Raw genomic sequence first — 18,263 nt, 5'->3', positions numbered from 1 at the left:
TTGTTACTTGAGCCATACCATAAACCAGAATGCCAGCAGTGAAAGGTTGGCACATTGTGAACACATTGTACCAGTTAGCCCAGAAAAGAATTATTTAGTTTTTACATGTATATGATGCATCTATCTATAATCTCCAGGTGGATTTAAAACAACAGTTAAAAACAGTTCAGGGCATCAGTGAACCAGTGCTACAGTAACTACTGCACAAATAGGTCTCCCCAACCCCTTACTGCTTCAGATACACACATCCCCCCACCCAAAAAAAAGTCCAGGTAAACAGATTGGTATGATCTGCAGTTCAAGAAAACTGAGTTTTCTTAGGAGCAAAATAAAGAGTTGTGACCCACCTCTGCCTCACCCTTCAAAACAAACATATTTGAGGACTATCGGATCAGATGTCTCAGATAATCTCAACTATCCAGGCAGGGAATGAAGAGAGAGACAGAGAGAGAGAGGCAGATGGTCTTTAAAGTGCACTGGAACCAGACCATAAAAGGAATTTATAGATCAACTTCTTGAATTATTGATTTACGCCCTGATCCTACAAACAAATACTTAACTGTAAGCATGTGAGTAGCTCCAGGAAGTACTCTTTCTTAAAGCGAAACATGTGCAATAAGAGTTTGCAAGGGCAGAGCCTTAATGGAGAATGAAATGCTGCTGCTGTTGTTTTTTTTAAAAAAGTTAAATAAAAACCATTGTACTGAAAGTTCCCAGGCATGTAAAAGCAGAACAGAAGCAATTCTCAAAATTTCAATGTGATCTTAATGAAATAAGATGAGGCAGCTAATTGCATTAAAACTAACTCATGTTTGGTGAATCTGTCCCAGAATACCCTCCTCAAAACACAGATACTTTGTTTCAGACATTAAGGCAATATACAGAAGCAGCAAAGCCAAAAAAAAAAAAAAACCACCATGCTACCTACCATAATTTTGTTCAAGATTTAATCACTTAGTTGGTATGAACAAGATCTCATTTACCCAAGCCCACTTTTGCAGAATTAAATACAGCTGTATGGAGAAGATCATTTCACTCAAAGGTGATTTCTATTTCTAATAGGATTTCTAATAGGAAAATAAAAGTAAGTTAAAAATGATAAATGCTTTTCTGCGCAGATGTGTAGTTCAGCAAAGATATATGACAAAATACAAACTAAGCAAGGGTGGGGATGTAGTTTGGAGAATACTCTAGTTCCTTGACAAAAGTGTATTATTTGTGCCAAAGGTTCATTTCATTAAGTACCTCTAATGTGATGAGTTTAACTGCAAACTCGTGTCTGATTTTCACAACTTTTTTTTTTAATGTAAAGAAAGAAAACAGGAAACTAAAACAACAACTATTAAGTATTCCCAAGTCACAAGTATTTGAACCAGGAGTATTTAACATGGGTCTATAAGAGGCATATACATCACTCCGTTCTGGATGTACAGCAGACAGTAAGGGTGATGGCAGTAGTGAACATTTTTCATTTGAACGCTATTTCCAGAGACCATTTCACTTGAAACAATCCATCTCGCTTAGGATGCACACAGCTGTTCTTCATTCAACAGCTTCACCACCACAAGGGATTTTCGAACAACCATTGGGATATTTTCCATGATCTTACAGCAATGAAAAGCATGAACAAAAAGAAAAAAGACTTTCTCTTGTCTTCCAGAATTGATGACACCACCACATTTAATCACCGCTCTTTCATTCTTCAGCTTTTTCTCTCTCTCTCAACAGTGCTTCTTGTTTTCAACTTCTGCTTTGACATTGTCAGCCTCAAGTGTTTTTTTAAAAGATAGATCAAGACAAATCCAAATAATTTACAACAGCAAAATATGAGACTCGAAAGTTGTTTTTCTTGCCACTTGCTCTTTTTCAAGGTCATTTGTTTTCAAATTTCAGATAAAAGTACTGAATTTGTATCTTCCCTAGTCAGCCTCTTTCAGTAGATGGAATGTATCATATTCAAGAAAGGGAATACTGGCAAATTCTTTCACTGTATATTGCATTTTAAATAAATGAGGCTGTTTATAGCAAACACTCTGAGGTCTGTTTTAAATGACCACTCAAAAGAGGGACAGATAAAACATTGCTTGTCTAATACAGCAGGTCACTCAGTAAGCAAGATACTGGGATCTGGCCAAGAAGCAGTAAATGCAAGTCGGGGGGAGTGGTACAAAGGTGGCTTACTGCACTCCCAGCTCATAGTGCCACTCTGTGCTGGTCATTACCAACTGTTCTAACTTGGGCTGGCTTCCAGAGGCTCGAAAGGGCAATTATAACAGCCTAGCAGAGGGATACCCTGCCCAGACTCTTTTCTCCCCATCCACAAACCCTGCAGCAGCTACAGGGAATGGGGTGGGGATCGAAGTCATTAGGGTGCGCCTATCACAGGAGGTTCCACTGGGGGATCCTCTGACATCTGGTTATGGTGGCTGTTGGTCTACCAAGAATGAGCAGAGTGGCACAAAGCTATCTTAACAATACACATTGGAGGATCTGGCCTAATATGTGTTAGGGGAAACTTTGATGTTGTCTCTTAAGGCAGGATGATGCCTAATAAAGGTTTCACTGTATTTTAAATGATATCAAACATTAATCTCACTGTATCTTGTAATTATGTAAAGAAAACATTCTTATATGACTAATAAAGCAAGTCATTATTTGTTATCTGGGTATGCGTCTTCCTGCTTTAAGTATAAATCTGAATGCTACTTTAGCTAAAGATCCACTTTGACAGTCAAAGCAAGATTTACTAACTGCTGATTATCCATATGAAAAGGTGATAACTGTCACCAGAACAGTTTAACAGTTGAAATTTGATAAATAAGTAAGAATGCCATTTATTCAAAATTATACAAACAAAAAGCACCAAACCTTTATTGGTCATGACATATGCTTCAGGGATATCTGAAAAACTAATGCTTTTTAAAAAGTGTGCATCTGAAGGGTGTCTATTTCCAGAAGTAACACTATAATAGTGACTCGCAAAGTGAATGTAAAGTGTATGATTCTGTGTCTTTCATGGTATATATCAACATATCTAAGAATTATACACTTTATGAAGTCACTTTAATGTATAACTCTGCTCTACAAATGACTCTTCTAGGATAGAAAAAATAAAAACCCTTAAGAGACATAGAATACCTACTTTGTTATTAATAGTACACTAGATTATATATTAACAATATTTCCTGAAATTTGCTTCTAGACTCTACTTTACAGCACAACACTGTTTCCCTTAGTATGCCTCAAGCTAGTCCAAAGAGTTCTGACAAATAAGTTAAGGTAGAAGTCCCTTTCACAACGTCTAGCATTTCTTCTATTCTTCTCGCATACATTTTTTAAAAAATCAAAGATACTCTTAATTTGTCTAATGCATTTTGAAGTCTTTTCTTAGTTTTTACTCATTGTAAATTCTCAGTCAGGGTTTCCAGTTTAACATCATTGGCCTTTGTGTGGTACAACATCCCTTGCTCAAGTTTCAGAGTTTCATGCTTCTGGCAGTTCTGTGATATCCAAGTGTTGGATTCACCTATAACCCCCACTGCCACAGCAAACTGAAGAAATGGTGTGTGTGGGGGCGGGGGAGAGGGAATAGTTAATTAAACACAGAATTAAAAATAAATTACAAGACTGCGTGGCAGATTCTGCAGTTTTCAGAAAAAATGCACTGATAATTAAGAAATGTTAACTGAAAGTGTGATAAACTTTGAATAGAAACGAATAAAAATAACCTTATATCGAGTAATTTGGTCTATAACATGTTATTAGTGGGCAGCATTTGATGCTACACCTTGCATATTGTTGTCTAGTAACAGAACTTAGGCAAAATCTGTACCATTGGGGTTAAGGGTTCCATTAACAGATGAACTGGAACAGAAGGATGGACCAATGTGGGAGCTGTGAATGGATATAAAGTGTTTGAATAACTGATAGTGTTTCATGTGTACAAAGCACTCCAAAGATTTCACTTACCTTGGACTACATTACTCACAGGCAATTTCAGGATCTTTTCTTTGAGAATAAATATAGTGTTAAAATTTCTCACAAGGCGTTCTATGCTTTACAGATAAATATCATACAAATGTATACTTAAAATGTGGAGACTTTAAAGGGTAAATTTTCAGTGACTAATAGTGGGAGGCAACAACCTCCAATTATTAATAGGTATTGTGCAGTTATGTTACCACACACTAAGCTAAATATGTACTCATAAAATTTCCCCAATATAAAGGTTCTCTTCACATCATGAGAAAGGTCTTTTAGCTGTACAGCTAAAGCCCATTTCTGAAGGATTTATGAGTTCAGATTAGCATGATAATGACCATTTTATGTGCCATTAGAGTCAATCTGATGATCAAATGCATGATTTGGACATCCTTTTTAAGTCCCCACATTTGAAAGTTGGGCCCATGGTGTTGCAGTCCAAAGGAAGTCACAGGGTGAAACAGTGCTCTGATAGTACCGTAGCACTCTTACAGCACCATGTTCTCCTTAAAGTCCCATCATGTAAGATAGAGTACAGCCATCTATATACTCTGAGGCAGACTACTGGCAGTAGCTGAGAGTAGGGAGAAGGGCTGCCTCAGCAACCCATTCCTCTCTCCAGCACCCACCACCTCTCTTAGCAGAGTCCCTACACAGCCACAGCACTGAAAATGAAGGTGATGTAAAACAGTAACTTTGCACGGCTGTCCCAAACACTCAACAGGTTAGCAAAAATTTTAAATCAAGTTTAGCAGGTTCAACCATTTTTTTCTTTTAGCTGGAGAATGTCATTTTTAAGGTAGGCATAGTACACTGTAATGTTCCTAGCCTGAAGTGGCTACTGAAAATCATATCGCTTTTAAAGTTTGGCCCTTAACTTAACCCTATGATGCTGACGTGACTTGCAACCACTTGCTGTACTATAGGATTTGGGTTTTTTTTATTCTCAGTACTAAGATGGTTGAAATCTTAAAAGCTGTATTGTGTTCTCTTTAAAATACCCTATGCAAAAGAGTCTTATTTTAAAGGGAGTCAGAATTTTCCTACAGAGCTCAACATGGCTTTATGATTAAGGTGGAGACTGGGGAAAGGAATTCTATTCATGGCTCTACCTTAAATGTACTATGTGGCCTTGAGCAAGTCAGAAAGAGCCAAATTAATACAAAAATGTGTCCTTTAATTTAGAATGCCTCAGGTTTTGGATCCCCAAATTGAGACACTGAAGGCCTGATTTCCAGAGGTGCTGATCACCTGGATATCCCTTTGACTTCACCTCCTTATGCCTGTTTTCTCATTTGTAAAATGGGGCAAATAAGACTTATCTCCCTTATGGGGATCTTCTGAAGCTACGTTTGTTAACTGGTAAAGCATGAGAAGAGTCAAAAATGAAAAGTGCTATATGAATTTAATCCTGCACCACTCAAGTAAATGGAAGCTTTGCCATTAAATTGATCAGGTGCAGGATTGAGCCCTATAAGTCCAAACTATTACTATTGCCATTATTTAGTATACTAATAGCTTGATAACTAGAGCTGGGCAGAGAAAAACAATTCTGATTCCCAGAAGATTTTGTTATTCAAAATCTGGTTTCATGATGATTAGGAACAAAACTTACTTAGTGGGTCAGGAGAGCTAAAGAGTAAGGTATTTAATTTCCCTTTTGCTTCAGTCTTCATTAAAAAGGCTACTTGTGACTAAATGCTGAATATGAGAACATAAGAATGACCATACTTGGTCAGACCAAAGGTCCATCTAGCCCAGTATCCTGTCTTCTGACAGTGGCCAATGCCAGGTGCCCCAGAGAGAATGAACAGAACAGGTAATCATCAAGTGATCCATCCCCTGTCGCCCATTCCCAGCTTCTGGCAAACACAGGCTAGGGACACTATCCCTGCCCATCCTGGCTAATAGCCATTGATTGACCTATCCTCCATGAACACAATGAATATTAACAACAAAGGGTAAGGAACATAAGCCAGAATAGAGAAAGAACAGGTTAAAGAATATTTAGCTAAATTAGATGTATTCGGGTCAGCAGGGCTGGATGACGTTCATCCTACAGTTTGTAAGAACCAAACTGAAACAATCTTGGACCCATACGAGATAATCTTTGAGAATTCATGGAGGAGAATGATGTCCCAGGGGACTTGAAAAGGGCATAGTTTAAGCATCTTTAAAAGGGGAGACTAAATGGACACAGGGAATTAAAGATCAGTCAGCCTAACCTGCATACCTGGAAAGATACTGGAACACAATTACACAATCAATTTGTAAGCACCTACAGGTTAAGAGGATGACAAGTAACAACTAACATGAATTTGTCAAGAACAAATCTCGCCAAACTAACCTAATTTCCTTCTTTGACAGGGTTACTGACTTTGATTACCTTAATTACAACATGCATAAGAACATCTGTGTTACTTCAACTATCTCTATATATATTTGCCCCATGAGCTAAAATTGAGATTTCTAAGGGGAAAAACTGAAGAATTGCATTATGGCATTAGTTATGCTAGTAAGCAAAAGGTAATTCAGAATAAGCCATTTTTCTTTTCTTTTTGTTTTGCACATGGGTTGGGTTGCAAGAACTTAGCTCACCATACAATTCACTGACTTGAAAACAGATCATTTTTATGTTGTCTAGAGTTCAGATGTAGTTTCAGGGATGACAAAGAGTAGTGACTACCCTACACATCTAGCTAATTCCATAAGCCTTCTTTAGCATAGATGGAAGCAATACAGTACAAAGCATTCTAATGCATATGAAAGATTAATTGGAGGATTAGCACATCTGTTACACAAGTGTTGGTTTTAAACTGTACATGCCTTCACTCAGCCTCTGTGAAATAAAATACTTATAATGTAATTCAGCCAAATTCCATTCATCATTGCATCACTGCAACCACATAGGCTTTGAAAAAAGCCAATGGTGTTGCCAGGATAAACAGAGGGAAGAACTTAGCCCACTAAGATCTCTTTCTTTTTATAAATTAACTATGTATCTCTTCATTCTGGTGTAATTATATTTTTAATCCTCTGTTCAGTTTTTTTGCTCCTGTCATTGCAATAACTTGTTTATGCTCAGATTTCATTCTTCACATTTATATCTAATTAGTTTTACAAGCATCTAAATGAAAAACAGCAGTGATGCTTTAATTTCAGCCAATTACTAACTTATGAAATCACATATGCCTTCATTACCTTACTCTGCCACCCTTACTCATGGGGCTTGATCCAACAACACTGAAGTCAATGGAACAGTTACCATTGAGTGCAGTGGACATTTGATCAGTATTGTCTATACCCAGCTCTCTGGAGCAGGGTCTATGCTATTTGTTTGTACAGTGCCAAGTACAGTGGGATCCTAACCCCAATATGGGATCCATAAATCCTACCACAACAAATATATTAATAAATAATAACAACAACAACAGAAGGGCTGGGTGACCACTCTCAAACTGTGGCCACACTCAAATTGTAATGAGAAGGTGTGGCACAGGGACTACAGGGCCAATATATAATGCTTCATCTTGAGCTGAACAGAAATCGGTCAGTTCAAGAGTTAGCATGGCTTTTATTTTATGAGGTCAACAGCAATTTCCTCCATTTTATAAAAATTAAGCTTGGCCCTTGCTCTCCTGACAAATTGCCAATGTAGCCCTCCAGTGCAACAAAGTTTGCACTCGATTATTTTAATTATTTAAGCTTATAGAATTTCAGCTTTTTTAAATACAAAACCAAAGTTATAGTAATGTTAAACATCTGATCTGGCTGTCACCCCATGTGTAGGTCACCATACAGTCGTTAGCCATTTCATGGTTCTCAGAACAATGTGGAACTATTCACCAAATGTGTAATAATACAAGGACAAATTGAGGACAGAATAACTACCTCACCCCAGACTAACCTCACTTTTGTTAGTTGCTGTGAGATCTTGAAGACTGATGTAATAAAATAGGTTGAATTTAATTGCCATTGGTTGTGTATTATATATATAATAAATTAAGAGGTGAAAACCTTCCAGGGATATACTCCCCCTGCTTATTTGGATATAGTGTTAACTTGACCAATTATAATTCTTTTACAGGAGGACAGGGCCAAGGCCCAAATCCTAAGTGTTTGGGCTCTATTTAGGAAGAGCAAGGAGGGGCTAGGGAAGTGAAATTACTCCCCTAACTCCAATGTCCAATGCACTCCAATGTCAAGAAGCATAGCAGCCCTCTTTCCCCTCCTACACACACAGTTGCTATTCCAGTATGTGTCTCAGCCCCTCTGTGCCAAGTATGCACAGAGATGGAGCTACTGGATATGTGGAAACATAGCTCCTGTGGCTGCTCCAAGACTGTACCCCATCCCTTGCATATTGCAGCTTTCTGGATGGACCCATCTGAGTTTGCTCACTTCTCTCCTCAACCTGCCCAGTCTAAGCTGTCTTCCTCAGAATGGAAGTGACTGACCACCCCAATTGCCCACTGGAGATTCAGACATGAAGGAGCCCCTCCCTACATAAACTGGGATGAGCCTACCAAATAATCATCCTCATCGTGGGCCAAATTCTGTGGTCAGAAGAAACTTCACCAAGTGGGGAAATGTGTAGCATGTTGGGGGAGGAAAAAAGGATTGAAATTCTCCTGTGTGGTTAGGGCAAATGTTGTTCAGTTTGCACTACACAGAACTTAGTAAGAAAATATTGTGATGGGACCAGAGGGCAAAAGTTAATAAGGGAAAAAAGATTACATGCAATGATGTGGTGTGAAAAGAGCCCAGCAACCCTGCCCTTTATCCCCTCCTCAAACCCTTCTTCTACCCCTTTAAATATGTTATTTTAATAAAATGTTTTCTTAAGCCATTCCAGAATAGAACAAACTATGCCAGTATATTGTGCATTGAAGTTAAAGCATAGTTTTCTGCTGCATTAACTTTTATGACAGGAGTTTGTACGGAAAGATTTTGGAGCAACTCTGCTCCACTCTGCCAGTTTATGTTGTTCATTTCTTCTTGTGCAAGCACCCTGAAAGACGATCCATAGAAAAGTAAAGCCATGCAATATTAGAAAAGTACAATTATATCCAAAGGAGGAATAAAAATGATTCATTCTTTGAACTTCACTTGTGAGAGTTTTTTGGAAGGGAAAAGGGAGATACAGCAACATAAATCAGTGGTTAATACAGCCAAAGACGCCTACACATGTGTTTAGTTTTTATTTTTGTAAAAAAACCAAAAAAAAAAAAAAACCACCAGATTTATTAGTGCCAGTGAATGTTCATGGTAAGGTAACAGGAACTAAGCTAATCTGGGTAGCAACTTACATCAAAGGATATCAAAATAATATTTCTTGTAACATTTCATTTTAATTCTGTTCTTGCTGACGAGAAGTCCCACTTACCTGCCTATGAAACCTTTAAAGAAAAGTTGCTACGGTAAAGCAGGGTTCTGGTAGAACTTGGCACAATTTAACCGTTCATCCATACAACACCTCTCACCTGTCTGGAGCACTCATTCATACATACTTACATAATGCATATACATCATGACTAAAGCCATGTATGGCCTAAAGCACATAGAATAGTTCATTCTAAAAGTAACATATTTCTACATCAAAAGCAGGTCACTGTATTTACAGCGGATGATCTAAGCTCTGCAGATGGGTTTTTGCTTGAAGATCTTTTTGTTGACATACATTAAAACGTTCAAGTTGTCAAATTATTTATCAAATTAAAGATGTATCTACAGGAAGATCTGTTTGATCATGTGCAAGAATTCTAAGGCAATAGTAGTAGTTGTTCCACAGGACTAGTGCTGCCATTGCAATGATCTCGTCATATGCGTATTAAGTCTTTATTCTTCAGATGCAGCCAGGCATAGTGAGACATTCATGATCTGCAGGTTGTTGGCTCAAAGGTCTGAAACGTCTTCATTGTGTGTTTAATGTTCATGGAATAGCACCAAAGAAATTCTCTTTCAACAACAAATCCTGTTTGTTTTTTGCCATTATAGAAATTCTTATTTCCAGAAAACAAATTATATTGTTCTGTCAATGGGTTGAGAAACGTTTCTTTTGGGTACTACTTTCAGCTTTGTTTCTGATTAGCTAAAACGGATAATTAGCTCATTCATAAAATGTTCCAAGGAAATACGAGTTAGCAGCAGTTATGATTTTACTACTGAAAATGAAATCAGTAATTGGAGTTTCAGATGATTCTTTTCATGATTATTTCTGTTTCCCAGTGGATAAAGATTGATTTACAACAGGTCTGTTAAACATTAACTCAGTCTCTTATCGGGCTCAGTGCAAAATAAGAGCACATCATCAGTTATACCTTACTTAACCAATACACTTGACATTTTCAATTACTTACTATCCAAATTCTGAGTGTACTAATAATGGCGATGAATAAAATGTTTCAGACTTTTCAATATGCTGGTAAAATGAAATCAATTACGTTTCAGGAGATGTGATTTTCCAGTTTCAAAATATTGGTAAACTAACAGGAGAGATGAATCCCTACAAAAGTACAGACCAACCTCAGAAGACTTTCCCATTTCATATCTCCTTTTATGGTCTTTGCATGCACTGTATCCTTGATACAAAGCCAAAGCAATTTCAATAAGATATAAGGACAGTTTTCTGAGTGTGTGACCTGAAGGAGCATTTTTTCTCCTAGACCAGATAATTTTCAGAAGGAAGAACAGTCTGCAAGGTCACTTCCACTGAATTTAAGTGATTGAATCTGCAAGCATCTATACAAACATCAAGCTGGAAACAAAAGCTTTTATAGTTTCCCTGGAAGCATGCAATGCCTTTTCACCAGCTTTGCAGAGACAGTCAAGCATGGAGCCCATATGTCATCACCATGTCCATTCCATTGGGATGGGTGAAAGTTTCATTGTGAACTAAAATGTTTCTGGTCATATACATTTTGCTTCCAACTGAACCTCTTATATAAAACATTTGTGCTAATAATGTCAGTAAAAAAATACGGCTTCCTTCCTCTCCATCACACTAACTCTCTCTCTCTCTCTCTTTCTTATTTTCTGGCATAGAGGTTCTTGCGTTATTTTTTGGTGTGAACACTATCTTGATATTTTATACTTCTGTATCGTATATGAAATCCTTTCTTGTTGATTGTATCATCAGTATGAAAATGGAGTAAAACGGCATCCCCAGCTGAATAAATTTCTTCTGGTGGCTAGGATAAATAAGTACATAAATAAAGTTATTTTTTTCACCTTTGACTCTATTAGTTCTTTTTCAGTTAAGATATTTGATGGATGTTTTTATTATATGGATGTTTTTATTCCTCTTTAAGCAGTATAATTTAATAGCACCATTCACAGTGCATAGAACCAATACCACCATTCAAGGTGGATGCAACACCTTTACACAGGCAGCCCTTGGTCTTAGTCTAGGTCTTAGTCTAACATTATAAAACAACGGAGCAACACATTTCAGAGACTCATACAGCATTTTTCCAGAAAAACATAGTGAAAAATGTAATAGGACTATACACACTAGAACAGACCCATAGTCTATCTTGTTCAGTAGCTTGTCTTTAACAGTGGTCAGAACCAGATGCTTTAGAGGAAGATGGAAGAAACCCCACAGTAGCCAGAGGTGATATAATCTCCACTCCAAGAAGACTCATCCTAGCCCCCAAGAGGATAACTCTGAAGTATGAGGTTTTAACCTTTTTTTAGTATTAACTATTATAACTGGATATTCTTGTTATCCGTCCAGTCCCTCTTTGAATCTTAAATTCCTGGCATAAATGACATCATGTGGCACTGAGTTCCACAGCCTAGCTATGTGTTGTGTAAAAAAGTATTTCCGTTATCAGTTTTGAATTTGCCACCTTTCCATTCTATTGACCGTTTCCTTGATTTAGTATTAGGAGGCTGGCAGAACTGATGCTCCCAATATATCTTCTCTGTACCACTGATCATTTTATGTACTTTTATCACGTCTCATTTTATTCATCTCCTTTTCAAAGTAAACAATCCCAATCTTTTTCATTACTCTTCACGTGAAAGTTTTTCCATGCCCCAAATCATTCTCATCACCTTTCCTGGACTCCCTCTATTCTGCTGGTCACCCTTTATGGGGTGACCAGTAATATACACAGTATTCCACATGAAGATTAAACACTGGTTTATATAATGGCATTATGTAATTTTCTGTATTATTCTCTACCCCATTCTTATGGCAGCCTAACATTTTGTTTCCTTTTCTCACTGCAGTTGCACCGTGATCAGAGGCCTTTGTTGAGCTGTCCACAATGATGTTCAGGTCCTTTTTCCTCAGATGATACTGTAATATAGAACACTAAGGGTATTAGTAGATTGTGTTTTTTCCTCCAATGTTATTACTTTCCATTACTTTGCATCAGTACTGAATTTCATCTGCTATCATGTTTCCCATTCACCTAATCTGAGTAGGTCTCTCTGAAGTCTACTCTGGATAGACTAACCTATATAATGAAATTATAACAATTCAATACATCAAAACACAGTGGCCTAAATTCTGCTTTCCACTGTACTGGTACAAATCCAGAGTAACCTCACTGAAATCAGAGGGGATAGTCTGGAATTATACTGCCATAATGGACAGCAGAATGTAGTCTAATTTGGATGCTCTGCTAAAAATCCATCCTAGTACAGTAAAGTCTAGAAAAGCCAGATGGCAACTAAATTGTGTAATGTAGACATGACAAACTAGTATTGCTGTCCTCAAGAAAACTAGCCATGGGTAAATTTTAAAAGGTTAAAACATTCAGTGCAGTTAGAATGCTTGTTTGGAGTGGATCCAAACTTTTATATGCCTACTCTTTCTATCTCCACAATGGCTCCTACTTACCACAATTAACATGACCACCCCTATCTTCTGATGATCCCATTGCTTAGCACCGCAGCTCTATTGGGATCTGGTTTATACTGAATTCAAATTTTGCCCCGCTTGGGGCTGTGCTCCCAGAGTGCCTGCAGTGCCCTTGACTGCATAAGATTTGTAATTATTGGTGGTCACACTAGCACTGCAAGGAGATCAACAACATGTGTCTAACTGTAAATGCAGACAATAGGGACAAGTGAGCGGAAGGCTGGGACCTACTAGAGGGTCATAGCTTAGGAAGGATTCTATTATCTATAGGAACATTGCAGCATAGGGAAATGAGCTTCAGGTGTGTTGGGAGTCCAAAAGAAGAGTTAGAGTCCTCTGCAACCTGCATAAAAGGTTTGAAGCTAGGTCAACAGGTCTAGGCCATTTTTTTTTTCTGAACCTCCTCTCCCCTTATTAAAGGGTGGTCAGTTTAATATAAACTAAATATAAAATCTGGAGCATGCCACTTGAAAAATATTTAAGATTTTTATTAATGTAGCCTGTGCTGTTCCTTGTACTGACAGGTCAGTTATACAAATGATGGACAACAACACATCTGGAGCTTAAATACTACACTATGATGTGTAAATCAGATGGATCAGACAGTATCATTTTTATAGCAGGTAATAGCAAGAAGGATGAGATGAGTGAATTGCTTTAGAGAAAGCTAAAACAGTCAGAATATTCACCCATGTCATAAAACTATGAATTGTGTCACCCGGAGGGTGGAACAGGGCTCTGTTCTGCCACCTTTATTCATATTTTGGGTCTACTGGCAAAGGTACTGAGGTACTGCTCAGTGTAGAATGTCAGAATTGGGCCCCAGTAGTATTTTTGTTGTTTTGAGAGTTAGTTAGGGTTCTATCATTCTCTCCTTTCCTTTCCCTCAAGCCTAATATGCTTTAAAAGGGGTTGATTTGGCTCTGTTCAGAGCAAGTCAGCCTGAGGTGAGACATCTGGATCCTCATACTTCTTAGGGCTTGACTATGCTTGGTCCCAACATGGCCATACAGGGGAGTAAATGCTCTCTACCACCTCATGTCCGATCTTGTCAAATATTGGCTCTACGTGCAGTGAGACAAACAGAACAAGAAGCAAGAGCTGTATACCAGATACTTACCTTCTTCCCCTGTCAGCAAATGCGTGGAGTCCTGACTCCCCTTTCCTCAACACACTGGGCCTGCAGAGCTAGGCCAATTGAAAGGGAGACATAAGATGCACCCTTTTAGGGTGGCAGTAAGTTATCTTCTACCAGGAGCCACAATTCCTTTTCAGAGATCCTACTTGGGTGGCACAGCTATGGAAAGCCTCCTACTTAAGCTAAAATTATTCTCTCATTCTAGGCCTATATTTCTTTAGAATCAGATTAGAAATTAGAAAGGAACAAGAGAACAAACCACGTGACAGATGTTAATCACACTGCTTAATGCAGTACTACGAAGTGCCCAGATACTTAAGTGACGAGTGCTGTATATAGAACAGACTAAACAATTTTACTTTCAACTTCATATGCACTAGCATAATGATGCAATAATCTGGCTACAAAGACTACAGAATACTTACTGACTGAAAATATTTCAATGGAATATTTTTTGAAATCATAGAAACATGTCTATTGTTCCAAGATGGTAAAATATTTTATTTATTTTTGACAAAGCTTACAGTTTGGAGAAAACTACCTGACAGGGACCCTGTAAGAATTTTTATTTTATAGCTTTTCTGTCCATAAATATAAGCTTCAGTTACTGATTACTTACCCCTGATCCGCAAAATCGACCAAGTCTCACACCTGTTGTATCATGGCCATCAAAGAGTTCAACATAGTCATAACCACAATCTGCCTCTTCTTCCACCTCAAATGTCTGAAATGTTAACTCTACTCGGTAGGCACGCTCTGATACTAACAACCACTCACAGTCCATCTGAACTGGGTAGTTGTTGTCACCAAACTGAGCATGAGAGTACAGATCTCTGGGCTTCATTTCAGCTTTCAGTCGACCACCACACTCTGCATGAAGGAAACAAAGAAAGAATAAGTAAAAACTTTCTTCAGTACAGCTCATCATTCCCTTTTCCTGTAAGGTTAGCCTTGCTCAGGATGAGTAGTTCCTTACCCCACAGATAGGTCTACGGAAGTTAATGGGACTACTTTGCAGAATGAGGTACTACTCTGAATAAGGGTGGCAGAACCTGGCCCATAATTTAAAATTTATTTTTTAAAAGTCATATGGATCTAATTCTGCTTACTGTCCCTAAGTAGTAATTTACAACTTTAATGGAACTTCTTGCCTATAAGGTACTAAAAGAGAGCAAGGAAACCCTTGTGCCCTGCTAAGGCCCAAATGTGGAACTGAACGTGCAGTGAAGAATCAAAATGAGAGTCCAACAAATTTAAATTGTAATAAAATGCTGCAGAATTCATTCCTTTCATCTTGTTATACCCTTAGATACATCATTTCCCATTATGTAAATAATTTTTAACAAAAGAGGATAGCAAATTTGCAGAGAATGTAAATAAACTGTGTGATATCCTTCAAAATATACATTTGAGATGCACATAAGGGCAGCCAAATCAAGCTTTATGCTGGGGCATTACATACTGTATGTCAATATTTTCATAATATATGTATCTATATGAGTTAGTAAATTTCTAATTATATGGTTTACGATACATTTTGTTTTACAGATTCACTCAGGTGTAGCTCGTCAAAAAAATTCCGAGTTTAAAAATATGTATATTACATTTTATAGAAAAAACTGTTTTGAATAATGTTACATTTCACTTCATGAAAAAGAATGTTTAGACCCATAAACTGGGCTACAAACAGTTTGCTTGACAGAAGCAGCTATTATTGTATATTTGAAGATCAAAACATAACTATTTTACTTCTTCTGTTCTCAACATTTTAACTAGTTTGAATTAATAAATATTTGTTCTTTGTTATGCATTTTCATTGTGTTTAGCTTTCTATACTACATTGGTGAATTAGAATTAAAGTTAAAGGCACTATTTAAAAGCAGCTAAGAACACATGTAAAACTATATTTTGAAAAAACACTGCATTGTTGTTTAGATTTCTAGGGGAGGTTTGGCTGGGATCTTTTAATTTTAACACCTATGGAGATTTCAATTAAAATAGATCACTTATTTTTACGGGTTCATCTGCTCCTTATTTCTCACCAGGCCAAATTCTTCTGCTTATGACATTCATTTCTACAGTAACTATATCAAAATCTACAAGGAGTTCAGTGGCACCTTAAAAACTAACAGATTTATTTGGGCATAAGCTTTTGTGGGTAAAAAACCACTTCTTCAGATGAGATTCCTTGTTGTTTTTGTGGATACAGAGTAACACGGTTACCCCAATACTTTATACCAAAATCTGTTTATGTTAGGCTCCTCTGCAGTGGCATTATATTTTATGATGAGCTAAAACAAATCCCAGAATCCAAACACATCTGAGCTCTGGAGGAGGGAGGAGCTGGTCATGAACTCTGTGGATCAGGCCCAACTTTAACAACAACAAATTGTGATGTCATATGCTGAAGATTCTGAATTCAGGTAGGAAATAATAATAGGAACACATGGATGCTTAAAACTGCACTTTATCGTATTCATGAAAATGTATCTATTAAGAATCAAGACAAGCAAAACAGAAAATATTATATAATATGTAAGTGGAATGATTCTATTAAACTTGATTTATAGCTCAGCATAGAATTTTAAATTTTTCTAGACAAGCATGTACCATTTTCTGACAAAAACAGAAATCCCCCCATACCTGGTCCACAGGATACCTTCATGAGGTTTCATACATATGTACTTGTGTGCATTTTTTGCACTTCACAACTGCGCATTATCAAAGCTACAGATGAGATGCCTCACCTGGGTTCAGTTTACTGTTTATTCTAATTTACTGGCTACTTCACTTTTTGGTGAATTCAGTTAAGTTTTTGCTTTTGACTGGAATAAGAGGGTAGGTTGTAAGAGGGTTTACACATTTAAGACATAGAACAGCTGTAAAAAAGGAATACTTTTAATCAACTGTATGTACTGTTTCCCCCATATATGCTATGTTTTCTATGAGTTTAAAAGAAATCTCCATCCATATTACCAGCTGCAAAAATTTTAAAGCAAGAATTTCTCACATTTATAAAAGGAGAACCAATTTAAAAAATAGAGAGGAATTTTTCACAAGATCTTAAGTCCACTTTTCCAAAGTGACTGAAACACTTAGGAACCTAAAGCTCATTAGAAATCAATGGGATTTAGGGTCTGAAGTGCTTATATCACTTTTGAAAATGCACACCACCCCCCCGGTCAGCCTTTGAGATGAGGAGGCTTTGTTAGGGCCATTAGGGGAAAGAAAACACTTGGCTCCCGTAAGGATTGACCCTTTCTTGTTTCCTCCCCTTCCCATGGGCACTCAGCCTCCTTGTGAGCTTGAGGAGGGTAGGAAGGGGGGCTCCTTGACTGGCTGGATGCAAGGCCACAGCATAAGCCTATTGGCTCTCATGCACACAAGCGAAGGGCTTATAAACCCTTCTCCCTGCCCAGGGCACAATTCTGCACACTGATCAAAATACCCCCCCACTCACTGTGAGCATCATCCTAGTCACCTTTTTAGCCAGATTGGCCTGGGCAGTGTGGGTTTTTTTGCCTTCCTCTCAGCATCCCAGGAACCAGTCGATAGGTTGCACTGCAAAATTCATGTTGCAGCTCAGCAGGTGCCCAGTGCAGCTACTTGCTCAATGGAGTGTCCAGTTCCCTGATAAATTGGAAGTGCACTACTAGAAGGCTTGTCCTAAAAAAGGTGGGGAACGGAACCAGGACTCCTAATGTTTGGTACAGTGAGGAGACAAGCCCACTTATATGAGAGAAGATGGTGGGGTCCCAGCAATGGTGCTGGGACCAAGCTCACAGCGTGGAGGGCTGCCTGCAGCCCTCCCCCAGGTGGTATGGGTTACAGAAGGATGGATGACCTGCACCAAAGGAGTTATTGCTGGATAGTTTCCAAGTGTGTTATTCAGTAAAGCTGCAGCCTAGTGTCATTCCTGGTGTCTTGTCTTCCTTTCTGTGCCATCGAGGACAATGGGAGTTATACTATTCGGACACTTAGGTGCTTTTGAAAACTTTACTCTAGGACTCATCTATGTTATGTCAAAACTGTGGTAGAGAAACTGATTTTAAAAGTTGTTTAAAATGTGTTCAGGCTAATGTTTGTTCTAGAGTATGGAATTCACAACCATTTAAAAACAATGTTTAATCTCCTGGCAGATACATGCTTTTTAAAACATGCTTCTAAATAGTTTACACCCCTTTATTATGGGCAGGAATACATTAATTTTAAATTATGAGTACATTAATTTTAGTTAAATACTAATTTTTTAATCTGTGCTGCAGACAT

The 18,263-nt window shown here is 37.8% G+C and overlaps 1 protein-coding gene across 2 annotated transcripts in view; it reads right to left on the bottom strand.

Annotated features, from left to right (window-relative positions):
- Positions 1 to 9,165: 9,165 nt before the first annotated feature.
- Positions 9,166 to 18,263, bottom strand: part of TLL1 (tolloid like 1) — a 196,106-nt gene continuing 187,008 nt past the window's right edge. Inside the window, exons 21-23 of one of the 2 annotated variants that reach the window (XM_048847631.2) lie at positions 14,614 to 14,864; positions 13,977 to 14,044; positions 9,166 to 11,171 (exon numbers count right to left, since the gene is read on the bottom strand). In XM_048847631.2, the coding sequence (XP_048703588.2) occupies positions 11,069 to 11,171; positions 13,977 to 14,044; positions 14,614 to 14,864 (422 nt within the window). In that variant the 3' untranslated portion in view covers positions 9,166 to 11,068. The remainder of the gene's footprint in view (positions 11,172 to 13,976; positions 14,045 to 14,613; positions 14,865 to 18,263) is intronic. The other variant, XM_048847632.2, reaches the window with a different exon arrangement.

The sequence above is a fragment of the Caretta caretta genome, chromosome 4 (genome assembly GCF_965140235.1).
Source record: "Caretta caretta isolate rCarCar2 chromosome 4, rCarCar1.hap1, whole genome shotgun sequence".
Lineage (NCBI taxonomy): Eukaryota > Metazoa > Chordata > Testudines > Cheloniidae > Caretta > Caretta caretta.
This window is presented reverse-complemented; position numbering and strand designations above follow the sequence as displayed.